At 55.9% G+C, this 27,815-nt stretch overlaps 1 protein-coding gene across 1 annotated transcript; it reads left to right on the top strand.

Moving 5' to 3' along the window:
* The first annotated feature begins 12,704 nt into the window (after positions 1-12,704).
* Positions 12,705-27,542, top strand: LOC142280888 (uncharacterized). The gene is made up of 4 exons (XM_075332788.1): positions 12,705-13,029; positions 13,120-13,383; positions 25,878-25,960; positions 27,031-27,542. The coding sequence occupies exons 1-4, from the start codon at positions 12,780-12,782 to the stop codon at positions 27,082-27,084; spliced, it is 651 nt and encodes a 216-aa protein (XP_075188903.1). The 5' UTR covers positions 12,705-12,779; the 3' UTR covers positions 27,085-27,542.
* The last annotated feature ends 273 nt before the right edge of the window (positions 27,543-27,815 follow it).

The following is a 27,815-nucleotide window of genomic DNA, read 5'->3' as shown; positions in this document are numbered from 1 at the left end:
GAGAGAAACATTGATTTCATTGATTAAACATAAAGAGCTGAGCATGCGCAGTGGAAAAAAAAAGGATGCCGCCACTCAAAAAACGCTACATTGCGCTTTCCTCCCGCCCGACGGTCAGTCACTAAACGACTGATGCGCCGCGGGGCGGATGCAACGCAAGACCATCCGTTGCAATCCGCCCTTAGTAGAAGCCTATGAGGACTAAAAGGATTTCTGCAACAGTTACCGTAATTCCTCAAGGCGGCGGATTTCAACGGATGCAAAACAACGCAAGTGTGAAAGCAGCTTCATATGAGTTTTCCATGCAAGCAGCAAGCTCATTAGCTCTGTCCAGGTGATTTCTCTGATGACCTCTTCTGGCCTGGATAAAAACCCACCCTTACCTGCAGGGGGCGCTGGTTATTCTGTCCAGTCTGGAGCTGTAAGGAGGAGCTTTCTATTGCTTATTGCATTGGTGTGTGGAGGTAGCTTGTTTTGTATCTTTCTCCATTCTGTGTTTTCTTTCCCTAAAAACCTTTTGTGGTTCCCTATTGTTGGTATTAGGTGTGAGTGAGTTTTCTTTGTACCCCTGTCTGTCAGTTTTGTTGGTGGGGTTTTCTACCTCTATCCTTGCCCTTCCCCCTGAGTGGTGGGTTGTGGAGGGAGGTTTTACCATCAGGGACAGGAGATATGGAGACGTTGGGGGCCCTGTCCTCGCTACCTTTAAGTGTACCCCTGGGTTGAGGGAAAGCCTAGGGTACCCTTAGTCTGAGGATCAGCGTAGGGTCTCCCTTTCAGTCACCCCCTCGCCCTGACCATTCCAGTCACTCCGGTGACATATTCACTTCCATGGTTCTGTTTCACATTACCATACACGTCAATGGATCCATTTCACAATATCCTACTCTGCAATGGTTCCATTTCACAGTACAATATACATTATGGCTGTTCCGTTTCCCTCGCTGGGTTCGCACCACCTTCAGAGTCTCTACTCACACACCCGCAGCTCCACGTCTTGTACTCCTCCACTAGGAGTCGGTTCAGGTACCTCACCAGCACTATTTATGCCTCAGTTCCTGACACTACAGGAATATCTGCGCTAGAGAACTGGGCCGACACTGTACTGCGCAGAACGTAGAGCCTTCACTAGCGCTACCAACCTTCACTCTCTCCGCCTTGGGCTCCCTGACTCTCCCGGCGATTCCTTGTCCCTGACCACTTTACGGAAGGGGACTTTCAGGTATCTCCTTACTATGCACCCTGAGTCTTGGGCTCCAGATGTGCAGAAGTCCTCACACCTGTGAACTTGGGATTCTGTCACATGTGGCCACACTCGGCTCTCTCCGGCCCTAGCTCTAACTAACTCTATGGAGTCTCTCTTCACCACACAGGAACTAACCTCGCCCCTGTGGGCTGCTCCACCTATTAATCCGCTGCCTGGTTTCCAACATTTCCACAAACACTAATAGTGTGAACATCTTCCACACATCAATATACACAGTTAGGGTCCGCGCCCACAATCCGCAGACGCTGCGTTCTGCACACAGAGCGTCTTCTCCTGGGACCGCGAGACTTCTCCGCAGGACACCGCAGCGTTCGTGCCCATGATCAGGATCTGGCCGCTGCAGACATTCGCTGTGTTCTCCTCGCTGAGAACACTCGCGTCTCCGCAGCAGAAATTGACAGGACGAGAAGCCGCACCACATATCAGTTTAAAATGTGGAGAAAAGAAGCTCAGCGCGCCAAAAATTTCTATAAATCCATCCATTGTGCTTGTACGGCACAACCCAGTGGTTTAGAAAGCCATGGACCCCATAGGGGGGAGGGGCGACATGACCAGAGGGAAGGGAGGGAGTGAGGGGTTAATAAAGTTATAATGAAGGGATTATGGGAAAATATAGGGGATTGGTGGAGAAAGGATCCCTGTAGGGGAGGGGGGGGGAGTATAAAAGTGATGAGGGAGGGTCTTACCTCCCCTTTTGGACTCTGGACGGCGACAGATTGGAGACCCAGGACCACAGGAACCAGCATGGCGGACCTCCAGGAGCTGAATAGGATGATAAGAGCGGCGATGGCGGTGCACGGGGCCCAGGCAGTGCAGTCCCACGTCAGGGCTGCCTGGGTTTCCCCGTCGGCACCTGCCCCTCGCTCCACCTCTAGCCGCGGGCGGCGTTCGAGGCCCCCGCTCAGGTACTCTCCGGGCGCAGGGGGTGTGAGGAGGCCCAGCGAGAGCCCCCCTCGGGACCCTCCGCGGGGGGGCGGGCGGCAGCAGCTCCCAGCGTCTGCCCTGGCCGCCGGGAGGAATCTCCGGCGAGGCTGCGGCGGCCGAGAAAGGGGCGTGGCCAGCCCGGGGCCTTCTTCCGATGTCAGGCCTCGGGCTGGAGTGCAGAGCCCAGCGGCGTCTCCCGGCCGGGAGCGAGCCCGGCGATGGAATGAGGCCAGCGGTGGCCTGGATGGAGGCGGGCCCGGCCTGGGGCCTACTTCCGGTCCCAGGCCTCGGGCTAGATTTAACAGGCCGGCGGCAGCCCGGGAACCGGGCCGTGCCCAGCGTGAACCGGAGGCACGGAGAGGGGGCGTGTCCAGCCTGGGGCCTGCTCTGGACGCCGGGCCCCCGGCGGTGGGGCACGTCCCGGCGGCTGCTTCTGGACAGGAGCATGCCCGGCTTGTGATGGAGGCCAGCAGTACCCCCCGAGGACGATGGGGGGGCCGGGCGCAGGCAGCCAGCAGGGGGACCGGTGTGGGTAGGCGCCACCCGGATACCTGTACGGCTGCGGAGGGCAGGAGGGACGGCGGGAGCCCCGCAGGGACCGCCAGGTCCCTCAGGTCATCAGCGATGCGCCCGGCGGCCGCGGTCTCCCTCGGGCGGGGGAGGACCCAGCGGGAGGTCTCGGTCGGAGGCCCTGGAGGGCAGGAACCGGCGGTGGGGAGCCCCCTGAGCTCGGGGAGAGGCTCCTCCAGGAAGAGGACTCGGTCGGCGGCGGCCCAGGGGACAGGACGGTCTTGTGGGCTGTCGCCGCACAGAAAGCAGAGGACGCCCACCGCCAGTGCCCACGCGGCTGCCCAGGAGGGTGGCTGTGGTGGAGGGGACGCATCGGCTGCGTCCTCTGGAGCTGGGATGGTGGAGGACGGCTATAGTGATGAGTAAGAAGGAGCCCTCAGGTCGGGGGATGAATTAGAGGAGCCGATGGCGGATGACATCGCAGTATTGAACTCCGTCTCCGCGTGACGGTCGGGTGAGCTAGCCGTGGATTCGGCATTGCTTGCGGCGCGGGGTTCTGGGGAGGTGGCTGCGGGCACGGCAGCGCCAGAGGGGTCAGCTTTGCTTAGCCAGTTGCTGGGGCTTTTGCAGGGTTTAGCGCGAGCGCCGGCGGCGGCGGCCTGGACGGGGTCGGCGGTGGATGGCGCAGCGGCGGCTAGCGGCGAGAAGGCGCCGGTGGGGGCGGGTGTAGGCAGCGGAGTAGTGGAGCCTGCAGGCGATAAAGCGGGAGATAAGGAGAAGGAAAAGGAGGATGAGGTGGTGCGGCTGGATGATAGGGCTAAGAGCGAGGTGTATGTGTGCTTTGAGGGACCGCTAGGGGCGCACCTCAAAAAAGAGGTGAGGGAAAAAATTTGGAAAGGGGAGTATGTGGAGATATTTTCCTTACTACCCCTGGAAAAATTTAACCTAGACAAGGTGAAGCCGAGCGATTCCAAGAAGGAAAAAGAGGAGGAAGAAAAACGCCGTTATAGGCTCATTCCTCGTTCCTTTTCCAATTGGTTGCAGGCGTTCGCAATTTTGGCTAGCGTGGTAGGGGAAAAGGAGCCGGAGCACTGCTCGGCTCTATTCGGCTATATGGATGCAATCGGGGAGGCGTATCGCACGTACGGGGGCTTGGCATGGCTGCGGTATGATGAGCAGTTTAGGCAGCGGAAGGCGTTGCGGCCCGGCATGCGGTGGGATCATAAGGACATTTCCTTATGGATGCGCTTAATGGCGGCCCCGAGCCAGCCCTTTCGTGGCGGTGCCGGGGGAACGGGAGCCGGGCCCTCGGGGATCCAGAAAAAGGGATTGTGCTGGCAATTTAACGAAGGCCAGTGCAAATTTGGTGCAGCATGTAGGTTCAAGCATGAGTGCTCCGGCTGCGGGGGGGGACATAGTTTGTCCAAATGCTTTAAGAAAGGGAGAGGCAAGGCTGGGGACGGGTCTGGTAAAAGGGAGGACGCCGGTGAAAATAGAGGCGATGGCGCCGTTTTTAAGTAGGTATCCGGACGGGGCAGCGGCTTCGCTTTTGCGGTTTGGTTTTTTGTACGGTTTTCGGATTCCGTCGGCGGTTGAGGCATTGCCTCCGGTTTGTCGTAACTTACGGTCGGCAAGGGACCACCCTATGGTTGTGGGTGAGAAGTTGGGTAAAGAGGTTGAGCTGGGCAGGATGGGGGGCCCATTTGAGAGCCCTCCGTGCAGTAATTTGGTGGTGTCCCCGCTGGGGGTGGTGCCAAAGAAGGAGCCGAATAAATTTCGGCTCATTCATCATCTTTCATTTCCGGAGGGGTCGTCTGTGAATGACGGCATTGCGCCGGAATTGTCGGCGGTGTACTACGTCTCGTTCGACAAAGCGCTGGACTTGGTACGGGCGGCAGGACGCGGTGCATTGATGGCAAAGGCGGATGTAGAATCGGCGTTTCGTTTGTTGCCGGTGCATCCGGAGAGTCAGCACCTTCTGGGTTGTTGGTGGAACGGGAAGTTTTATGTTGATCGTTGTTTGCCCATGGGCTGTTCGATTTCTTGTTCATATTTTGAGGCTTTTAGCTCCTTTGTTGAGTGGGTGGTGCGGGACGTGTCCGGCATGTCGTCCATTATTCATTATTTGGATGATTTTCTGTGTGTTGGTCCGGCGGGTTCCATGGTTTGCGCTGGTTTGTTGTTCGCCTTGCAGAGAGTGGCGGATCGTTTCGGGATCCCTTTGGCGCAGGAAAAAACGGAGGGGCCGGCGCCGGTTATGCGGTTCCTGGGGATTGAAATCGACTCGCTGGCCATGGACTGTAGGTTGCCAGAGGACAAGATTGTGGATTTGCGGAGTGCGGTTGCAGCAATGCTGGCAGCAAAAAAAGTGCGGCTTAAGGTGGTACAGTCTTTGCTTGGAAAGCTGAATTTTGCATGCAAGATTATGCAGATGGGGCGTGTTTTCGCCAGGAGGTTGGCGACAGCTACGGCAGGCGTACGGTCCTCGGCGCATTTTGTGCGGGTCACGCGGGAGATCAAGGAGGATTTGTTGGTTTGGGATGTCTTCTTGCGGCATTTTAACGGCCGCACTTTGTGGTTGCAGAAGGTGGTGCCCAATGATGCTCTAGAACTGTATACGGATGCGGCCGGGTCGGCGGGTTTCGGCGCCATTTTTCAGGGTCAGTGGTGTGTGGGAAGGTGGCCCGAGGAGTGGCGACAGAGTGGCCTGGTAAAAAATCTGGCCCTGCTCGAGTTGTTTCCAATCGTGGTGGCGGTGGAGTTGTGGGGGTCGCAATGTTCGGGACGTAAAGTGTGCTTTCATTGCGATAATCAGGCAGGTGTACATGCAATAAACAGCTTGTCAGCGAAATCTGGACCGGTAGTGGCATATTTGCGGCATTTGGTGCTCAAGTGTTTGCTGTGGAATATTCATGTGGTTGCAAAACATGTGCCGGGGGTTGATAACTGGGTGGCTGACGCTTTATCTCGTTTTCAGTTCCACAGGTTTCGGGAGTTACTGCCGGGGGCAGACGAGGTCGGAGCGGTGTGCCCAGAGGAATTGTGGAGCCTGGTGAGGCAGTGATTGCGGGTTTGATTAGGAATTCGGTGACCGAGGTGACTTGGTGCCGTTATGCTAAACTGTGGGTTGAGTGGCAGGCAGTGCTGGGTGAGATGTTTGGTAACGGGCGAGTGGATTATTTATTGGCGCTCTTGGCTTTGGTGAGTGAGGATTTTAGGGCTGGGAGGTCAGCGTCGGCTGTGGCACTTAGGGTGGCGGCCGTGGCCTTTTGGTTAAAGGTTAGGGGTGAGCAGGACGTTTCACGGGACTTCCGGGTAAGGCAGGCATTGAAAGGTTTTCGGAAAGGGGTGAAGGTGCGGGACACTAGGCGGCCCATTTCGTTGGACTTGTTACGGCGTTTGGTGGATGGTTTGCAGGGAATTTGTGTCTCAACGTATGAGACGGTGTTGTTTGAAACTGCTTTTGTGTTAGCTATTTTCGGGGCTTTTAGGATAGGTGAATTGGTGAGCCCGTCAAGGGTTAGTGGGGGTGGTTTGCTATTCGAGGATGTGTCGGTAGTGGGACAGAGAGTGGAGTGTCGGCTTCGGCGGTCCAAGACGGACCAGATGGGTCGAGGCAGGTTAGTAGTGTTGTATGCGGTGCAAGGGGATGGCTTGTGCCCGGTGCAGGTGGTGAGCAAGTTTTGTGGTCTGCGGGGCGGTCTTCCGGGCCCGCTGCTACGTCACGAGGACGGGGCTTGGTTGTCTCGTTACCAGTTTGTGGCAGTGCTGAGGAGTTGCCTGCACTGGGCGGGTGAGCGCCCAGAGGATTACGGGTCCCATTCGTTCAGGATTGGGGCGGCTACCGAGGCTTCTCGTTGGGGCCTTGGAGATGACATGGTGAGACGGATTGGTCGGTGGGAGTCCTCTCGTTTTCGTGGTTATGTGCGCCCACAGTTATTATCTCGTTGAGGGCTCTGGTTGGAGTTTTGTTTGTTCTGCCGTTGGGTTTTTGTTGTTCTTGGTTGGAATCTGGAATGCTGGTGTTGTTTGTTAAAATTGTTTCCTTTATTGTAGGAGTGTGTCTCATCTGGATCCTGGGGCACTCGTTCGTTTTCTGGGGGGCCCGTCGGGCCGACGCTCGCCCGAATGGTCGGCAGTTGGGTGTGGACAGATCGCTGGCATCGGTCAAGTGGATTGGAGTGCGTGGCATGGAATGGAGCAGGGTCGTGCCGGAATTTGAATATTATTGCAGGATGGACAGACCTCCGAACGTGTTGGTTTTGCACGTGGGGGGGAATGACCTGGGTTCGCGGGCATCCCGCGATCTGATTAGGGACATTAAGATCGACCTACTGCGTTTATGGGCAAGGTATCCGGGCTTGATAGTGGTGTGGTCGGATATCGTAGCCAGATTATGGTGGAGGTGGGCTCGGTCGGTTGAGAAGATTAATCGCGCCCGGGCACAAGTGAACAGGGTGGTTGCGCGTTTCGTGCGGAGAAACGGCGGTGTGGTGGTGAGGCATGTGGACCTGGAATCGCCGAAGTGGCAGTTTCGGAGGGGTGATGGGGTTCATCTTAATGACATTGGTTCTGATTTATGGGCCCTGGGTTTGCGGGATGGTGTGGAGCAAGCCTTGGGTGTGTGGCGGGTCCAGGCCACGTAAGGTGTCACGTGTCCTGTCCTGTGGCGGGGGTAGGTCTGGTCCAGAAGCGGTTGGAAGGGATTGGTAGCTGGACCGAGAGGCACTGTCTTGGTATGGTGTCTCTGGGTTCCGGGAAATTGCAGGCACGGGGTTCTGCAAAGTTTGGGGGGTATTAATCCGTGGGGTGATTAATACCTCATCTCTGGGTCGGAGTGTTGCGGCCAGGGATATTGGTGTAGGAAAGGGTTTCTGGACCGGGCCTACATAGGGTTTCATGTACCGTTTATTATTATTATGTGTTACCTATTATTGTGTGTTTGGGGTCGCCCGTTGGACGGCGCCCCCTTGTGTTAGTATGTTAATAATAGGTAATAAAGGCTGCTGTGGCCAATTTGTTTAACCAAGTCGCATGCAGTCAGTGTGTTATTTTTAGGTTAAGTTTGGGGGGGTATAGTAACCATCACGACCGGAGAATGCTTCCTCAGTGGTCAAGACTCAACTAAAATATGCAGCGCCTAAAACGCTGATAACCCTGATCATGAGCACGGCCCCTGATACTTGTGGCATCAGGGGTATGGATTTGGCCGCCTCCTCATACAGCAACACTTTTTTAATGGCTTGATAAAGGCCCTGTATGGTCGAAACGTAATGTTGTGGGCGGAGGAGGGGACGCTGCGCTCTCCCACTGCTCGGGTCCGGCCGCCGCTGCTGCTGCGGCCTGTTGCTGCTCGGTGGCTCGAGCGATGGGCCGGATCCTCGCCCGTGAGTGAAAGGGGTTTGGTTGTGGGGATAGTTTATTGTCCGTGACGCCACCCACGGTTGTGGTGATTGTGTGGACACCACCGCTGCTCTGGCTGGGGATCCCGGGAGTGGTGGTATGGAGCAGCCAGTTGTTGATTTGCCCCTCCGTGGGTAGGGGATTGGTGGTCCCGGGGCCCAGTGATGGGATTGGGATGGTGGACAGGCGGGTTATGGGGCCTGTGGAGGTGCAGGGGCAGCGCTGTGCCGCACGGCACGGAGGTACTCACTCAGCCAGTAAACACGACACAGTTCTCGGTAAACAAACGGCTGGTTGGACGGGTCCTCGGACGGCCACGGTGCTGATGTTCCCTGCAGTTAGCGGTGATAGTCTCTTCCCTGCACCTATGTGTTGTCTTTTGGTACCGATGGATTCCCACCGGTAACCCGCTCCCCGACCTGGATATGAGCCGGAGGAGCCCCGCTCTTGCCCGCAGGCGCTGGCCCTGGGAAACTGGTGCCTTGGCGGTGGCGATGTCTCCCCTTTACGGTTGGACGGTTGCCTTCAATCGGGACTTGGTTGTTGGGAGACCTGGTGGTCCCCTTCACTGACGGATTTGGCAAATTATGGCGACTTCTAGCCTTGCCGGAATCCGAAAGGCCCCTGCCCTGGTGCAGACTGTTCTTTGTATACCGCTCCGGTACCGCCGGGTCACCACCCGTCCACGGTCCTTTCGGCAACCTCCGAGCAATCTCTCCTGCAGACGGTCACCGCCGTCTGCCAACCTTGCTAGTCCAGTCCGGGGCACACACCCGGACCAACTTCAGGCTTCTTTCTGTCACTTTTCTCATGCTCCTCTACCACTTCACTCTTTACTCAAGCTCTTCCCTGAGCTAACTGTTTACTCCTTCTACTTCAAGCTCTCACTCTAATCTGCCTAGTTTTCCCGCCTCCAGGGCTGTGAACTCCTCGGTGGGCGGAGCCAACCGCCTGGCCCACCCCCTGATGTGGACATCAGCCCCTGGAGGAAGGCAACAAGGATTTAAGTTTTGACTTTGGTGTACCTGCAGGGAATGTGGGGTGCATGTGTGGTGTTGTGACCTGTGACTCCTGGCTTGCCCAGGGCGTCACATTCCCCCTTAGCAAAACGCAGACCGTCCTCGGGCTGCCCGTCCAACACCGGTTTTATTTTCCTTTTGTTTTTCTGTAAAAGATAAGAAACGGTAACATATATACAAGTAGAAATACATCATCCCACATCGGGAGGCACATTTCTTTAACGTTACGGTTTTAACGGTTAACTGTTACGGTCTCCGCTCTCTCCTACCCAAGCAACCTGGCCCTGATGCTGCCCCTAAGAAAACAGGCAGCACCCCTTGACCCCAGTCCTGCACCAAGTCACCCGAGCGGGATCTGTCCTTCCCCTCCAGAGGGTAGCCACCGGTCCCTGTGGTGGCTGGGCCCCAGCCGGCTCTACTGCGGGCCCTCCCTCCAACCTGCCTCTCCGGAGGCGGCAATTACGGAAACGGTAACGGTAACTCAACTTATTTACAAGCCACTAACGTCTGTGGTTGCCCTGCAAGTTCACGGGCTTGTCCATAGAGAGTTCCCTATGCAAACAACTTCAATCAGTCCCCACGGGGACAACGTTGCCGGCAACGGCCGGTTTTCCCAATCACAGTAGACAATCAGGTTAACTTCGGTTAATCTTTTTCATCATTTTCATTTGCAAACTTTCACACAGTAATTCAAACACAAACTCAGATTTCGGTCCCAACGGGGACAGTGCAACGGTGCTCCGCTGCCATCACTCAGTGTCTTCGGCTTCATTTGAGGGAGGGGGTGCAGAACTCACACGGGCCTCCTGGCTGCCCCTCAATTTCGCATCTAAGGCAAACCACCCCCTCTCTCCACAGTGCCGGGTGTACTGGACTATGTCGCCCGGCATCAGGTTACGACCGGTGTGCTCCTCGGGCAGGTGAGCATTCACATCCCGCCGGGCTATAAACACTTCGGCCTCCAGGCCCGGTTCATAAATAAATCCATAGCCCCGGCGGACATCAAACCGCCTCACCTGTCCTTCATACAGCGGGCCCCGGACACGAAAGGTCGCCTGACGGAGGTTCTCCTTTTCCCAGATTGCATGGGCCACCAACTCCGCCTTCTTCCTTTCCCTCTCGCCGATCTCCAGGCCCAGCGGTACCGGCTCCCTGTCCCAATACGGCGCTGCTGCGAGCTCCGGCGCACGGGTCGGGCCCCGCGGGACATTTTGGACGCTGCCCACTGTCAGGAATCTGGGTGGCAGGTCCCGCGGCGTCTTGGCCTTGGGCGCCGCCTTGCAGCGGCAACCCGGCGCTACCTCAGCCGAGGTGTAGGAGATGGGCACAGGGGCTTTCCACTGCTGGGCCTTCGGCACAGAGCGGGCTGTCGGCTCTGGCTCGGGGGACTTCTCGGAGGACGCCTCCGGCTCGGGCTTCGGAACCTTCCAGGGCAGGACCTCCGGTTTGCTCCGGCTACAGGTCGGTCCGCTGGGGCGGGCATGCTGGGTATCGCTACCGGTGGCGGTGGCAGCGGGCCTAGTGGCGGGGTCACGGCTTCCGGGACGGGTGGCGAGGGAGGCAGCAGGGGGAGAGGGTCTGGACCGGGTCCCGCAGCCGCGATGACCGGCCCTTCAAGGGCATCGGGGCATGGGTCACTCACCCTCCCTTCCTCAGCTTCCTCCTCGCGTCTCCGCACGGTTGCTATCACGTCCGCCATGTCGGCCTCCCACTCCTCCATGAGAAGCTGCATTTTGACCTGCAGCCTTTGGTAGAGCTGCGCGGTCCGGATCTCCACCCACGCCGCGGTTCCCGGCGCGGGGGGTATGGTGCTTCTAGACGGCATCCACATGTTGCTGGCGGTCTCTCCCAGGAACAAGATGGTTGCAGGGTCCTGGCGTCCCTGCTTTTATAGCTGCGTTCACATGCAGCCAGCCGCCATTCCGTCGCCTCTGCTGCTCAAGAAGACGCTCGAGTGGGAACTCTTCGCGCCAAAGATGGCGGCTTCTGAAATTTTCTGGCCGGACACCTCCGGCGGTAACAAGGCGCACCTCTACCAGACGGCAGAGCGGTAAGATCCTGTTCGTGACGCCAAGTTGTCGCGGGCGGAGGAGGGGACGCTGCGCTCTCCCACTGCTCGGGTCCGGCCGCCGCTGCTGCTGCGGCCTGCTGCTGCTCGGTGGCTCGAGCGATGGGCCGGATCCCGGGGACTCGAGCGGCGCTCCTCGCCCGTGAGTGAAAGGGGTTTGGTTGTGGGGATAGTTTATTGTCCGTGACGCCACCCACGGTTGTGGTGATTGTGTGGACACCACCGCAGCTCTGGCTGGGGATCCCGGGAGTGGTGATATGGAGCAGCCAGTTGTTGATTTGCCCCTCCGTGGGTAGGGGATTGGTGGTCCCGGGGCCCAGTGATGGGATTGGGATGGTGGACAGGCGGGTTATGGGGCCTGTGGAGGTGCAGGGGCAGCGCTGTGCCGCACGGCACGGAGGTACTCACTCAGCCAGTAAACACGACACAGTTCTCGGTAAACAAACGGCTGGTTGGACGGGTCCTCGGACGGCCACGGTGCTGATGTTCCCTGCAGTTAGCGGTGATAGTCTCTTCCCTGCACCTATGTGTTGTCTTTTGGTAGCGATGGATTCCCACCGGTAACCCGCTCCCCGACCTGGATATGAGCCGGAGGAGCCCCGCTCTTGCCCGCAGGCGCTGGCCCTGGGAAACTGGTGCCTTGGCGGTGGCGATGTCTCCCCTTTACGGTTGGACGGTTGCCTTCAATCGGGACTTGGTTGTTGGGAGACTTGGTGGTCCCCTTCACTGACGGATTTGGCAAATTATGGCGACTCCTAGCCTTGCCGGGATCCGAAAGGCCCCTGCCCTGGTGCAGACTGTTCTTTGTATACCGCTCCGGTACCGCCGGGTCACCACCCGTCCACGGTCCTTTCGGCAACCTCCGAGCAATCTCTCCTGCAGACGGTCACCGCCGTCTGCCAACCTTGCTGTTCCAGTCCGGGGCACACACCCGGACCAACTTCAGGCTTCTTTCTGTCACTTTTCTCTTTTCTCTTGCTCCTCTACCACTTCACTCTTTACTCAAGCTCTTCCCTGAGCTAACTGTTTACTCCTTCTACTTCAAGCTCTCACTCTAATCTGCCTAGTTTTCCCGCCTCCAGGGCTGTGAACTCCTCGGTGGGTGGAGCCAACCGCCTGGCCCACCCCCTGGTGTGGACATCAGCCCCTGGAGGAAGGCAACAAGGATTTAAGTTTTGACTTTGGTGTACCTGCAGGGAATGTGGGGTGCGTGTGGTGTTGTGACCTGTGACCCCCTGGCTTGCCCAGGGCGTCACAGTAACATTTTATTTTCTGCATGATTTGTCTTTTATGTGCACAATGGGTTCAGTAAAGTCTTTTTGTGAAGGACGATCTTCGGGGCGTTGGAGTTTTTAGACTTGATTATATCACGCCATATGGTGCACATGTAATAATGCTGCACACTCCCAAAGAAAGCATCCACCATAAAGCGCTCATGTAATAGTAAACACATCATGGCTGCCTTAATAATGGACTGAGACATGGACTGTTCTCCTCTGGTGTCTACACAGGTTTCATTATCCTGGCCGTAATACCACTATCATCAGGAGGAGTCTATGTGCGGAGAGGATCAGACCTCACCGGCTGCGGCATGAAGTGTCCTCGTACCGATGGTAACCTGAGGTTGTACAGAGAATGTGGAGGAAAAAACCTGATCCTGGTAACTCTGTGGTGTCATCGACTCATAATCCAGAAGGAAAATGAGACCCGAATCCACCTGGACACGAGCACCGGGTGCTGGACCCTGAGAGACGCCGGGAAGGACGACTCCTGTGTGTACAATGTCACACTGTATAGGAGTCAGGAGACATTTCTGCTCTCCACACACATAACTGTACTAGGTAAGAGCCAATACTGGCCGCGGAGCTAACGCTCTACACCGAGACCAGGTCCATGACTGGTGGTGACCGACCTTCTCCTGATCCTTCCAGATCCAGTGCTCATCTACAACATCACCAGTAATGGCAGCCGGCCGGGTCAGGACATCGCTGTGAGCGTCCACTTCTCTGGAGAGGAGACGGCTGTGACCTGGGAGGTGGACGGGGGGCTTCTCCCTGACCGATACCAGCTGATGGATGATAATAGGACGGTGATTATCCCGAGACCCCAGAGAGACGACGTCAGGAGGAGACTCCGTGTGCGGATCACAAACCCAGTCAGTGAGGAGACCCGGGATTACCAGCTGGAGAATACAGGTAAGGGGGGATTACTGGGGGATTATATGTACCCCGCACCTTCTATACCCCGTGTACTGGAGATTACAGGTAAGAGGGTATTACTGGGGATTATATGAACCCCGCACCTTCTATACCCCCTGTACTGGAGATTACAGGTAAAAGGGGATTACTGGGGGATTATATGTACCCCGCACCTTCTATACCCCGTGTACTGGAGATTACAGGTAAGAGGGTATTACTGGGGGATTATATGTACCCTGCACCTTCTATACCCCGTGTACTGGAGATTACAGGTAAGAGGGTATTACTGGGGATTATATGTACCCCGCACCTTCTATACCCCCTGTACTGGAGATTACAGGTAAGAGGGTATTACTGGGGGATTATATGTAGCCCGCACCTTCTATACCCCGTGTACTGGAGATTACAGGTAAGAGGGTATTACTGGGGATTATATGTACCCTGCACCTTCTATACCCCGTGTACTGGATATTACAGGTAAAAGGGTATTACTGGGGGATTATATGTACCCCGCACCTTCTATACCCCGTGTACTGCATATTACAGGTAAAAGGGTATTACTGGGGGATTATATGTACCCCACACCTTCTATACCCCGTGTACTGGATATTACAGGTAAAAGGGTATTACTGGGGGATTATATGTACCCCGCACCTTCTATACCCCGTGTACTGGAGATTACAGGTAAGAGGGTATTACTGGGGGATTATATGTACCCCGCACCTTCTATACCCCGTGTACTGGAGATTACAGGTAAGAGGGGATTACTGGGGGATTATATGTACCCTGCACCTTCTATACCCCGTGTACTGGAGATTACAGGTAAGAGGGGATTACTGGGGGATTATATGTACCCTGCACCTTCTATACCCCGTGTACTGGAGATTACAGGTAAGAGGGTATTACTGGGGGATTATATGTAGCCCGCACCTTCTATACCCTGTGTACTGGAGATTACAGGTAAGAGGGTATTACTGGGGATTATATGTACCCTGCACCTTCTATACCCCGTGTACTGGATATTACAGGTAAAAGGGTATTACTGGGGGATTATATGTACCCCGCACCTTCTATACCCCGTGTACTGCATATTACAGGTAAAAGGGTATTACTGGGGGATTATATGTACCCCACACCTTCTATACCCCGTGTACTGGATATTACAGGTAAAAGGGTATTACTGGGGGATTATATGTACCCCGCACCTTCTATACCCCGTGTACTGGAGATTACAGGTAAGAGGGTATTACTGGGGGATTATATGTACCCCGCACCTTCTATACCCCGTGTACTGGAGATTACAGGTAAGAGGGGATTACTGGGGGATTATATGTACCCTGCACCTTCTATACCCCGTGTACTGGAGATTACAGGTAAGAGGGTATTACTGGGGGATTATATGTACCCCACACCTTCTTTACCCTATGTACTGGAGATTACAGGTAAGAGGGTATTACTGGGGGATTATATGTACCCCGCACCTTCTATACCCCGTGTACTGGAGATTACAGGTAAGAGGGTATTACTGGGGGATTATATGTAGCCCGCACCTTCTATACCCCGTGTACTGGAGATTACAGGTAAGAGGGTATTACTGGGGGATTATATGTACCCCGCACCTTCTATACCCCGTGTATTGGAGATTACAGGTAAGAGGGGATTACTGGGGGATTATATGTACCCCACACCTTCTATACCCCGTGTATTGGAGATTACAGGTAAGAGGGTATTACTGGGGGATTATATGTACCCCACACCTTCTTTACCCTATGTACTGGAGATTACAGGTAAGAGGGTATTACTGGGGGATTATATGTACCCCGCACCTTCTATACCCCGTGTACTGGAGATTACAGGTAAGAGGGTATTACTGGGGGATTATATGTACCCCACACCTTCTTTACCCTATGTACTGGAGATTACAGGTAAGAGGGTATTACTGGGGGATTATATGTACCCCGCACCTTCTATACCCCGTGTACTGGAGATTACAGGTAAGAGGGTATTACTGGGGGATTATATGTACCCCGCACCTTCTATACCCCGTGTACTGGAGATTACAGGTAAGAGGGTATTACTGGGGGATTATATGTACCCCGCACCTTCTATACCCCGTGTATTGGAGATTACAGGTAAGAGGGGATTACTGGGGGATTATATGTACCCCGCACCTTCTATACCCTGTGTACTGGAGATTACAGGTAAGAGGGTATTACTGGGGGATTATATGTACCCCGCACCTTCTATACCCCGTGTATTGGAGATTACAGGTAAGAGGGGATTACTGGGGGATTATATGTACCCCGCACCTTCTATACCCCGTGTACTGGAGATTACAGGTAAGAGGGTATTACTGGGGGATTATATGTACCCCGCACCTTCTATACCCCGTGTACTGGAGATTACAGGTAAGAGGGTATTACTGGGGGATTATATGTACCCCGCACCTTCTATACCCCGTGTATTGGAGATTACAGGTAAGAGGGGATTACTGGGGGATTATATGTACCCCGCACCTTCTATACCCTGTGTATTGGAGATTACAGGTAAGAGGGTATTACTGGGGGATTATATGTACCCCGCACCTTCCATACCCCGTGTACTGGAGATTACAGGTAAGAGGGTATTACTGGGGGATTATATGTACCCCGCACCTTCTATACCCAGTGTACTGGAGATTACAGGTAAGAAGGTATTACTGGGGAGTTCAGGGGGAGTCGATGTGACATATATCTGTGACGCCCTGGCCTATAAGGTCATCACAGGGTATTGTGCAATCTGCCCTTCTGCACAGTATCCGCATCCTCCTTGGTTACGGATCCCTGTTCTTTGCTGTTGCTAAGATCAGAGCCATTCAAAACCCTAGGAACACTCTGCACCACACCCACCAGACACACCATTGGGGGCCTGAAGGGAATAGGGCCGCCCACTTGGGGGGCTGGTAGGGGAAAGTGAAAAGTGACAGGAGAAGTGAGAAAGGAGTGGAAGGAGTAGGAGTGTGGAGTGGTGACTCTCAGAGGGAGAGGTCACCGTGTTGGAGCAGGGCTCCTCTAGACTACTAGGTGGCAGACGTTGGTCTGGGCCTGGTAGGAGCTGGAGCCCCGGTCGCAGGGAATCGTGTCAAGGGGCCCAGATTTGCCGAGGAGGGCAGCCGACGGCCTTGAGCCATCTCCGGGCAGGTGCCAGGGCACGACAGGGTACGGTGGACCCTAGGCCGGGAGGTAGCTTCAAGCGTCCTGGTAATTTACCCGACAGGGGTGAAGTCTTCAAGATTCATCCCTCACCCGCTCCAAAATTGGGGTACTAACGCAACGAGCGGATAGAACATTTCCCAAAACACAGTCCATCAAATCCCAAGCGTTGAACCCTGAGAGCAAGCTAACTCCGTTAGCCATACAGGTGAGCGGGACCCGATTAGTTCCACACTATAGGGTCCAAATGTCGCGGGCGGAGGAGGGGACGCCGCGCTCTCCCACCGCTGCTCGGGTCCGGCCGCCGCGGCTGCTGCGGCCTGCTGCTGCTCGGTGGCTCGAGCGGTGGGCCGGATCCCGGGGACTCTAGCGGCGCTCCTCGCCCGTGAGTGAAAGGGGGTTGTTGGGTGTGGGGATGGTTTATTGTCCGTGACGCCACCCACGGTTGTGGTGATTTGTAGCACCACCGCTGCTCAATATGGGGATCCCGGGAGTGGTGATGTGGAGCAGCCAGGTGTTGTGTTGCCCCTCCGTGGGTAGGGGTGGGTGATCCCGGGGCCCAGTGATGGTGTGGAAGGTGCAGGGCCTGGTGGGCGCAGGGACGCGGGGGCAGCGCTGTGCCTTGCGGCACTGTGGTACTCACTCAGCCTGAGACGTTGACACAGTTTTACGGTAAACCACACGGCTGGAAAGACGGTTCCCACGGACGGCTGCACTTGCTCTCCCAGTAGGTAACGGTGATGTCCCTTTGACCTGCACCTAGATACGGTTATTGGTAGCGATGGATTCCCACCGGTTACCCCACTCCTCGGCCTGGATATCAGCCGGAGGAGCCCCACTTCTCTTGCGCGCAGACGCTGGCCCTGAGGAACTGGTGCCCTGGCGGTGGCGGTGTTCCTCCTTAATGGTTGGACTTTTGCCTTCAGTCGGGACTTGGTCGTTGGGGGATCGACGTCCCCTTCACTGACGGATTCGGCAAATTATGGCGACTCCTAGCCTTGCCGGGGTCCGAGAGGCCCCTGCCCTGGTGCTGACTGTCCTTCGTATACTGCTCCAGACCGCCGGGCCACTACCCATCCGCGGTCCTTCCAGCAACCTCCGAGCAGTCCCCCTCCAGACGATCACCGCTGTTGCTGACCTTGCTGACCTGTCCTGCACTTAGCTGGACTAACTTCAGGTCTTTCTACGTGCACTTTTGTTCCTTTTCTTCCTTGCTCCACTACCACTTCACTTTCACTTAGCTGTTTACTCCTTCCTCACTCTAGCTCTTCCCTGAGCTGACTCTGTTTACTTAGCTCCTCACTCAAGCTCCCCCTGAGCTAATCTGCCTGGTTCTTCCTGCCTCCAGAGCTGTGTCCTCCTCGGTGGGCGGAGCCAACCGCCTGGCCCACCCCCTGGTGTGAACATCAGCCCCTGGAGGAAGGCAACAAGGATTTGAGTAGCTTTGGTGTTCCTAACTGGGATGTAGGGTGTGGTGGTGTTATGACCTGTGACCCCTGGCTTGCCCAGGGTGTCACATTCCCCCTTAGCAAAATGCAGACCGTCCGCGGGCTGCCCGTCCAACACCGGTTTTATTTTCTGTAAATGTAAAAAGATAACATGTAAAGCATAACATCATCCCACAACGGGAGGCACATTTCTTAAACGTTACTAAACGGTTTTACTAGTACGGTTTCCGCTCTCTCCCACCCAAGCAACCTGGCCCTGATGCTGCCCCTAAAGCCCAGGCAGCACCCCTTGACCCACAGTCCAGCACAAGTTACCCGAGCGGGATCTGTCCTTCCCCTCCAGAGGGTAGCCACCGGTTCCTGTGGTGGCTGGGCCCCAGCCTGCTCTGCTGAGGGCCCTCCCTCCAACCTGCCTCTCCGGAGGCGGCAACTGCGGAAAACGGTACGGTAAAACAACATATTTACAAGCCACTTAACGTTTGTGGTTGCCCTGCAAGTTCACGGGCTTGTCCATGGATAGTTCCCATGCCAACTTTTTAAACGGTCCCCATGGGGACAACGGTGCCGGCTCCGGCCGGTTCAATCACAAAGAATCAGGTGAAGTACTCGGTAATCATCATTTTTCTTATCATTTTTCATTTTCAACTTTTTCAACAAACACAAAGGTGGTCCCAACGGGGACTGGACAACGGTGCTCCGCTGCCCCACTCCGAACCCTCAGCTTCATCCGAGGGAGGGGGTGCAGGACTCACTCTGCTCTCCTGGCTGCCCCGCAGTTTCACATCCAGGGCAAACCACCCCCTCTCTCCACAGTGCCGTGTATACTGAACAATGTCTCCCGGCATTAGGTTGCGGCCGGGATGCTCTTCAGGCAGGTGGGCATTCACATCCCGCCGGGCTACAAACACCTCGGCCTCCAGGCCTGGTTCATAGATAAACCCGTAGCCCCGGCGGACATCAAACCGCCTCACCTGCCCCTCGTACAGCGGACCCCGGACACGGAACGTGGCCTGGCGGAGATTCTCCTTTTCCCTGATAGCTCGGGCCACCAGCTCGGCCTTCTTCCTCTCTCTCTCTCCGATCTCCAGGCCCAGCGGTACCGGTTCCCTGTCCCAATACGGCGCTGCTGCGAGCTCCGGCGCACGGGTCGGGCCCCGCGGGACATCCTGGACGTTGCCCACTGTCAGGAATCTGGGCGGCGTGTCCCGCGGTGTCTTGGCCTTGGGCGCTGCCTTACAGCAACAACCCGGCGCTACCTCAGCCGAGGTGTGGGGGATGGGCACAGGGGCTTTCCGCGGCTTGGCCTTCGGCTCGGAATGGGTCATCGGCTCTGGCTCGGGGAACTTTTCAGGGGCTGCCTCCGGTGCAGACTTCGGGGCCTTCCACAGCAACACCTCCGGCTTGCTACGGGCTCCGGCTACAGGTCGGCCCGCCGGGGCGGGCATGCTGGGTATCGCTACCGGTTGCGGTGGCAGCGGGCCTAGTGGCGGGGTTACGGCCTCCGAGACGGGTGGCGAAGAAGGCAGCGGAGGGAGAGGGCTTGGACCGGGTCCCTCAGCCGCAGCGACCGGTCCCTCGGGGACATAGGGGCGTGGGTCACTCACCCTCCCTTCCTTCGCTTCCTCCTCGCGTCTCCGCACGGTGGCTATAACGTCCGCCATGTCGGTCTCCCACTCCTCCAAGAGGAGCTGCATCTTGACCTGCAGCCTTAGGTGGAGCTGTGCGGTCCGGATTTCCACCCACGCTGCGGTTCCCGGCGCGGGGGCCACGGTGTTTCGGGACGGCATCCACATAGCGACTTCTTCCAGGAACGGGGTGACTGCAGAGTCCTGGCGTCCCTGCTTTTATAGCTGCGGTTACATGCCGCCAGCCGCCATCGCGTCCCCCTTAGCTTCTTTCCGGCCACTCCTCTATTGGGGCGGAGTTTTTCCCTTCGCGCCTCTGCTACTCGAGAAGACGCTCGAGCGGGAACTTTTCGCGCCAAAGATGGCGACTTCTGGAAATTTTCAGCCGGATACCTCCGGCGGTCACAAGGCGCACCTCTACCCAATGGCAGAGCGGTAAGATCCTGTTCGTGACGCCAAGTTGTCGCGGGCGGAGGAGGGGACGCCACGCTCTCCCACCGCTGCTCGGGTCCGGCCGCCGCGGCTGCAGCGGCCTGCTGCTGCTCGGTGGCTCGAGCAGTGGGCCGGATCCCGGGGACTCTAGCGGCGCTCCTCGCCCGTGAGTGAAAGGGGGTTGTTGGGTGTGGGGATGGTTTATTGTCCGTGACGCCACCCACGGTTGTGGTGATTTGTAGCACCACCGCTGCTCAATATGGGGATCCTGGGAGTGGTGATGCGGAGCAGCCAGGTGTTGTGTTGCCCCTCCGTGGGTAGGGGTGGGTGATCCCGGGGCCCAGTGATGGTGTGGAAGGTGCAGGGCCTGGTGGGCGCAGGGACGCGGGAGCAGCGCTGTGCCTTGCGGCACTGTGGTACTCACTCAGCCTGAGACGTTGACACAGTTTTATGGTAAACCACACGGCTGGAAAGACGGTTCCCACGGACGGCTGCACTTGCTCTCCCAGTAGGTAACGGTGATGTCCCTTTGACCTGCACCTAGATACGGTTGTTGGTAGCGATGGATTCCCACCGGTTACCCCACTCCTCGGCCTGGATATCAGCCGGAGGAGCCCCACTTCTCTTGCCCGCAGACGCTGGCCCTGAGGAACTGGTGCCCTGGCGGTGGCGGTGTTCCTCCTTAATGGTTGGACTTTTGCCTTCAGTCGGGACTTGGTCGTTGGGGGATCGACGTCCCCTTCACTGACGGATTCGGCAAATTATGGCGACTCCTAGTGTCGCGGGCGGGGAGGAAGGTGTCAGCACACTACGCTCACCCCTTCTGCTCGGGTCCGGCGGCTGCTGCTCAGTGGTGGCTCGAGCTGTGGGCCGGATCCCGGGGGTTTCTCGAGCGGCACTCCTCGCCCGTGAGTGAAAGGGATTGGTTGGGTGTGGGGATTGTTTATTGTCCGTGACGCCACCCACGGTTGTGGTGATTTCACCACCGCTGCTCAATACGGGGATCCCGGGGATGGTGATGCGGAGCAGCCAGGTGTTGTGTTGCCCCTCCGTGGGTAGGGGTGGGTGATCCCGGGGCCCGGTGATGGCTTGGGATGTGCAGGGCCTGGTGGGCGCAGGGACACGGGGGCAGCGCTGTGCCTTGCGGCACTGTGGTACTCACTCAGCCTGAGACGTTGACACAGTTTTTACGGTAAACCAAACGGCTGGTAAGACGGTCCTACGGACGGCTGCACTTGCTCTCCCAGTAGGTGACGGTGATGTCCCTCTTCCTAGCACCTTTGTGTACTTGTTGGCTGCGATGGGTCCCCACCGGTAACCCGCTCCCCGGCTTCAAGCTGGACCGGAGGAGCTCTACTCTTTGCCCGCAGGCGCTGGCCCTGAGAAACTGGTGCCTTGGCGGTGGCGGTGTCTCTCCTACACTGGCTGGGCTGTTGCCTTCAATCGGGACTTGGTTGTTGGGGGATCTACGTCCCCTTCACTGACGGATTTGGCAAATTCTGGCGACTCCAAGCCTTGCCGGGGTCCGAGAGGCCCCTGCCCTGGTGCTGACTGTCCTTTGGAACACTGCTCCAGACCGCCGGGCACACAGCCTCCGGGGTCCTTCCAGGAACTTCCAAACGGTCCCCCTCTAGACAGTCACCGCCGTTGCTGACCTTGCTGACCTGTCCTGCACACAGCTGGACTACTTCAGGCTTCTGCACACTCTTTCTGTTCTGTCACCACTCTTGCTTTCCTCCTTTACCCCTTTACTCCGCTTCTACTTTCACTTCCTTAGCTCATCTTAGCTGTTTACTCCTTTCTAGCCCTCAGCTAGACTTCAACTCCTGGTTTTTCCCACCTCCAGAGCTGTGATCTCCTCGGTGGGCGGAGCCAACCGCCTGGCCCACCCCCTGGTGTGAATCATCAGCCTCTGGAGGAAGGCAACAAGGATTTTTGGTTAGCTTTGGTGTTCCTAACTGGGATGTAGGGTGTGGTGGTGTGTGACCTGTGTCCCCTGGCTTGCCCAGGGCGACACATTCCCCCTTAGCAAAATGCAGACCGTCCGCGGGCTGCCGTCCAACACCGGTTTTATTTTTCTGCAAAAGATAACATGGTAAAATAATAACATATGTACATTTTTTAATAACTCTTCCCTTAACGGGAGGCACATTTCTTAAACGTTTCAAACGGTTTACGGTTACGGTTTCCGCTCTCTCCCACCCAAGCAACCTGGCCCTGATGCTGCCCCTAAAGCCCAGGCAGCACCCCTTGACCCACAGTCCAGCACACGGTACCCGAGCGGGATCTGTCCTTCCCTCCAGAGGGTAGCCACCGGTTCCTTTGGTGGCTGGGCCCCAGCCTGCTCTGCTGAGGGCCCTCCCTCCAACCTGCCTCTCCGGAGGCGGCATTGCAGAAACGGTAACGGTAAACAACATATTTACAAGCCACTTAACGTTTGTGGGTGCCCTGCAAGTTCACGGGCTTGTCCATGGATAGTTCCCATGCCAACTTTTAAACGGTCCCCACTGGGACAACGGTGCCGGCTCCAGCCGGTTGCAAATCACAAAGCAAATCAGGTTAAACTTCGGTAATCATCTTCATCATCCTTTCAAACTTTTTCAAACTTTTAAACAAACAAAGTGGTGGTCCCAACGGGGACTGGACAACGGTGCTCCACTGCCCTACTGGGTATTTTCGTCCTCCTCACCCGGCTCGGGGTGGAAGGACACGGGCACCAGCCCCTCCAGTGCATAGCAAGCACGGCGTGGAAGGGCCGCCCGATACCCGTTGCCCCCGGTTCGGGGAACATAGGTGGCCTCCATGCCAGGCAGGGCGACGACCCCCTCCTCTTCTTCTGACACAGGCTCAGTGTCAGGACCGGAGTCGCTATCTTCTGCCCCCGCCGCAGTCACAGAGGGAGGCACACCCGACGGGCCAGGCGCGGTGCAGCACGCGAGTGAGTAAGACGGAGGTAATACAGAAGCCAGGGGCAGACCGGGTCCCTCAGCCGCAGCGGCCGGTCCCTCGGGGACACAGGGGCGTGGGTCACTCTCCAGCTCCTCCATCACGGCCTCCACTCCATACACTCGTGCCACAGCAACTAGCGCCTCCACCTCCGCGGCCCATTGCTCCATCAGCCCGCCGATCTGACTCCGATAGTGACGGCTGATCTCCGCCGCTCGAGCCCTCAGCCATGCCGCTGTTCCAGACACCAGCTCGGTAGTCTCTGCAGAACTAGGTGGGGTGGACATTTCCCGCCAAGGTCGATGGACCGGGGGGGTCCCAGTGTGTTTGTTGCACCGCCACACTTACATGCGTCCAGCCGCCATCGCGTCCCCCTTAGCTCTTTTCGGCCCCTCCTTTCTCGGGGCGGGGTTTTGGCCTTCGCGCCTCTACTACTCGAGAAGACGCTCGAGCGGGAACTTTTCGCGCCAAAGATGGCGGCTTCTGAAATTTTTCTGCCGGATACCTCCGGCGGTAACAAGGCGCACCTCTACCAGACGGCAGAGCGGTAAGATCCTGTTCGTGACGCCAAATTGTCGCGAGCGGGGAGGAGGGTGTCAGCACACTACGCTCACCCCTTCTGCTCGGGTCCGGCGGCTGCTGCTCAGTGGGGCTCGAGCTGTGGGCCGGATCCCGGGGGTTTCTCGAGCGGCACTCCTCGCCCGTGAGTGAAAGGGATTGGTTGGGTGTGGGGATTGTTTATTGTCCGTGACGCCACCCACGGTTGTGGTGATTTCACCACCGCTGCTCAATACGGGGATCCCGGGGATGGTGATGCGGAGCAGCCAGGTGTTGTGTTGCCCCTCCGTGGGTAGGGGTTGGTGATCCCGGGGCCCGGTGATGGCTTGGGAGGTGCAGGGCCTGGTGGGTGCAGGGACGCGGGGGCAGCGCTGTGCCTTGCGGCACTGTGGTACTCACTCAGCCTGAGACGTTGACACAGTTTTTACGGTAAACCAAACGGCTGGTAAGACGGTCCCACGGACGGCTGCACTTGCTCTCCCAGTAGGTGACGGTGATGTCCCTCTTCCTAGCACCTTTGTGTACTTGTTGGTTGCGATGGGTCCCCACCGGTAACCCGCTCCCCGGCTTCAAGCTGGACCGGAGGAGCTCTACTCTTTGCCCGCAGGCGCTGGCCCTGAGAAACTGGTGCCTTGGCGGTGGCGGTGTCTCTCCTACACTGGCTGGGCTGTTGCCTTCAATCGGGACTTGGTTGTTGGGGGATCTACGTCCCCTTCACTGATGGATTTGGCAAATTCTGGCGACTCCAAGCCTTGCCGGGGTCCGAGAGGCCCCTGCCCTGGTGCTGACTGTCCTTCGGAACACTGCTCCAGACCGCCGGGCACACAGCCTCCGGGGTCCTTCCAGGAACTTCCAAACGGTCCCCCTCCAGACAGTCACCGCCGTTGCTGACCTTGCTGACCTGTCCTGCACACAGCTGGACTACTTCAGGCTTCTGCACACTCTTTCTGTTCTGTCACCACTCTTGCTTTCCTCCTTTACCCCTTTACTCCGCTTCTACTTTCACTTCCTTAGCTCATCTTAGCTGTTTACTCCTTTCTAGCCCTCAGCTAGACTTCAACTCCTGGTTTTTCCCGCCTCCAGAGCTGTGATCTCCTCGGTGGGCGGAGCCAACCACCTGGCCCACCCCCTGGTGTGAATCATCAGCCTCTGGAGGAAGGCAACAAGGATTTTTAGTTAGCTTTGGTGTTCCTAACTGGGATGTAGGGTGTGGTGGTGTGTGACCTGTGTCCCCTGGCTTGCCCAGGGCGACACACTAGCCTTGCCGGGGTCCGAGAGGCCCCTGCCCTGGTGCTGACTGTCCTTCGTATACTGCTCCAGACCGCCGGGCCACTACCCGTCCGCGGTCCTTCCAGCAACCTCCGAGCAGTCCCCCTCCAGACGATCACCGCTGTTGCTGACCTTGCTGACCTGTCCTGCACTTAGCTGGACTAACTTCAGGTCTTTCTACGTGCACTTTTGTTCCTTTTCTTCTTTGCTCCACTACCACTTCACTTTCACTTAGCTGTTTACTCCTTCCTCACTCTAGCTCTTCCCTGAGCTGACTCTGTTTACTTAGCTCCTCACTCCAGCTCCCCCTGAGCTAATCTGCCTGGTTCTTCCTGCCTCCAGAGCTGTGTCCTCCTCGGTGGGCGGAGCCAACCGCCTGGCCCACCCCCTGGTGTGAACATCAGCCCCTGGAGGAAGGCAACAAGGATTTTAGTAGTTTTGGTGTTCCTAACTGGGATGTAGGGTGTGGTGGTGTTATGACCTGTGACCCCTGGCTTGCCCAGGGCATCACACAAACAGTGAAGAAGGTGCCACAGAAAAGGTCACAGGCTAACAAGCAACACCAAGGGCACGGCTCCAAGCATGCTGCCTCCTTGCTGCAGCGGTGCTCAGAATTCTAGTTTACAAGCTGTCGGTGTCAATATTTTTGGACTGAGTACGCAGAAACCCTTTCCTTTCCCAACGGCACCCCTTCGCTACCATCACCGGGCCCTGGGGCACAACCCTCTACCCACGGAGGGGTTAGACACCTTGCTGCCATACCACAGCCACCGGGCTCCCCAACAGCAGCGGTGGTACTCCATCTTACCACGCACCGTGGGTGGCGTCACAAACTTCCAAATCCCCTGTACATATTCCCCTCTTCACTTCGAGTGTCCGTGCGACCCCCATCCCGGGTCCAGAGACCCCTCGAGCCACCGGGGTTCCGGATCCGAGAGGCTTGGCCGCTGACGTGGGGGAGGCAAATATCTTGGGTATCTTTCATTCTCCGGTCTCTTCTACACTTTTTCTCTCTTTTTCAGTCTCGGGGTCGTCTCCTCGGCTTCTCCTGGTTACGGTGGGTTCGGTTTTCGCGGTGAAGCTCCTGGTCTTCATTCTGTCTCTGGTGAGTATTAATCTTCTTTTCTCTCTTTATATTTTGTCTATTTTTCTCTGGTCGTGTTATATAATAATAATAATAAGACCCTGACGTTTCCCACTAAAGACCCTGATGTGGGATTCTTGGATATTATTAAATGTTAATAATAATATGCGATATCTCTCGGGTAATTCTGGAGGTCGTGAGCCTGGAACATTATAGATATTATAGGACCCGGCAGCCGACACAAGACCCTCATCACTGTCTGTAGCTTTCTCCTCAGTCCAGGGGTCACATTGATTGGACCCTCAGCTTCTTACATAGTAAAATCACTGAAACCCCAGACATTCATTGTAGGGGGTTACAGAGTTTGGACCCTGTTTTCATCATTATATAATGGGTCTGTGAGGGGCGCAGTCTGAATCCCGTTTTTTGGGCCTAGACTAATGTGGCTCACGAGCTGCCATTTCTGCCCCGTCCGGACCTGGAGGCGGCATTGTGACGTCTCACAGGAGGCTTTTGCACAAATTCTTCCCTGTGGATGAGTCTGATCTATTATATGACTATAGATAAAGCTCGTCAGGTGTAATGATCACTGCTCTGAGGGCTCAGATAACATAACGCAGCGTCTGTGCCGGCTTCAGCCTGTTCCAGGCTCTTCTCTACTTACTGATGTGCTGTATCCTGAGGTGACCCATCCCATGACCCCACCATGTGACGTCAGGTGACTGGGGACCCCCTGAGTGGGAACAGCCCAGATGCCTGGAAACTGCAATCCTCCCTGATTGCATTAAACACTAAATTCATTTTGATCACCTTCACAATTCAGATCCCAGACCAGGCCCCAAAGTGAATTCAGACCCCAGATCATGCCCCCTAATCATAAACCTCATTACTGGCGCTCCCATAACTATTACTTGGGAATGGTGACGACCTGACCTGCCTGATTCCGAGTGCCTCTCCAGTACAACATGGCAGCAGCCGGTAGTCTCAGCCCGTCCTCCTCTTATAAGATGTGGAGGAGTGAAGCACTGGCGTCAGCCATTCTCTGTGCTGTCAGACTCTGTCTCTGCTGACGACTCTTCTCTTCTCTGTAGGCTCTGCTCTCCGGATGCGCCTCTCAAGAGACTTTCTGCTTCAGAAATATCTAGAGAAGTGAAAAACCACGATCTCCAGCTCAAAGCAAGTTATTCCGTAATCCCTTCCCGCCGCCAATTTTTATTTTTTTTGTTTATTTCCTCCCCTTCTTCCAAGAGCCATAACTTTGTTATTTTTCCGTTGACATCGACGTATGAAACGTATTTCTTGCGAGACGAGATGAAGCTTTGAATGAACTCATTCACTTCACCATAAAATGAAAAGTCCAAGTTTGAAACCGTGAAGAAATTATTCTGCTTTTATTGTTTTTTGCATTTTCGTTTTTACGAGTTCAATTGTGTAGTAAATTATACTTGGTAAAGTGATTCTCCAGAGTCGTGCAAGTACGGAGATACCAAATGTGTGTGTAAAAAATATACCGGTACTATAATTTTTATTTTTAAACTGGTTTATGGTTTATTTCACTGTTTGCAGTGATTCATTTTGGTTTGTTTTTTACTTTTTGGCCGTGTCGGAGCTTGTTTTTTCTTGTTGATCTGATGTATTTATTGACACAATTTTGGGGTTCATACATTAAATTTATCTAGTTTTATTGCAGTTTTTGCTGATGTGCGGTGACTAAAAAAAACAATTACATTTTTATCTTTTTTTTGCTTCATGGTGTTTACCATATGGGATAAATAATTTAATATTTTTGTAGATTAAATTTTTTCAGATACGCCAATACCAAATATATGTTATTTTTTAAATACCTTTAATGTTAATGAGAAGACAGATGAGGAAT

This window comes from Anomaloglossus baeobatrachus, chromosome 2 (genome assembly GCF_048569485.1).
Source record: "Anomaloglossus baeobatrachus isolate aAnoBae1 chromosome 2, aAnoBae1.hap1, whole genome shotgun sequence".
In the NCBI taxonomy this organism is placed as follows: domain Eukaryota; kingdom Metazoa; phylum Chordata; class Amphibia; order Anura; family Aromobatidae; genus Anomaloglossus; species Anomaloglossus baeobatrachus.
Note: the sequence above shows the minus strand (reverse complement) of the source record. Positions and strands in the feature narration are given on the sequence as shown.

Bases quoted from the DNA above. Each gene is read 5' to 3' on its own strand.
- LOC142280888 (XM_075332788.1), top strand. From the start codon at position 12,780: ATGAAGTGTCCTCGTACCGATGGTAACCTGAGGTTGTACAGAGAATGT. The intron at 13,030-13,119 runs GTAAGAGCCAAT...TGATCCTTCCAG, and splicing joins CACACACATAACTGTACTAG to ATCCAGTGCTCATCTACAAC. The intron at 13,384-25,877 runs GTAAGGGGGGAT...TCTCTTTTTCAG, and splicing joins TTACCAGCTGGAGAATACAG to TCTCGGGGTCGTCTCCTCGG.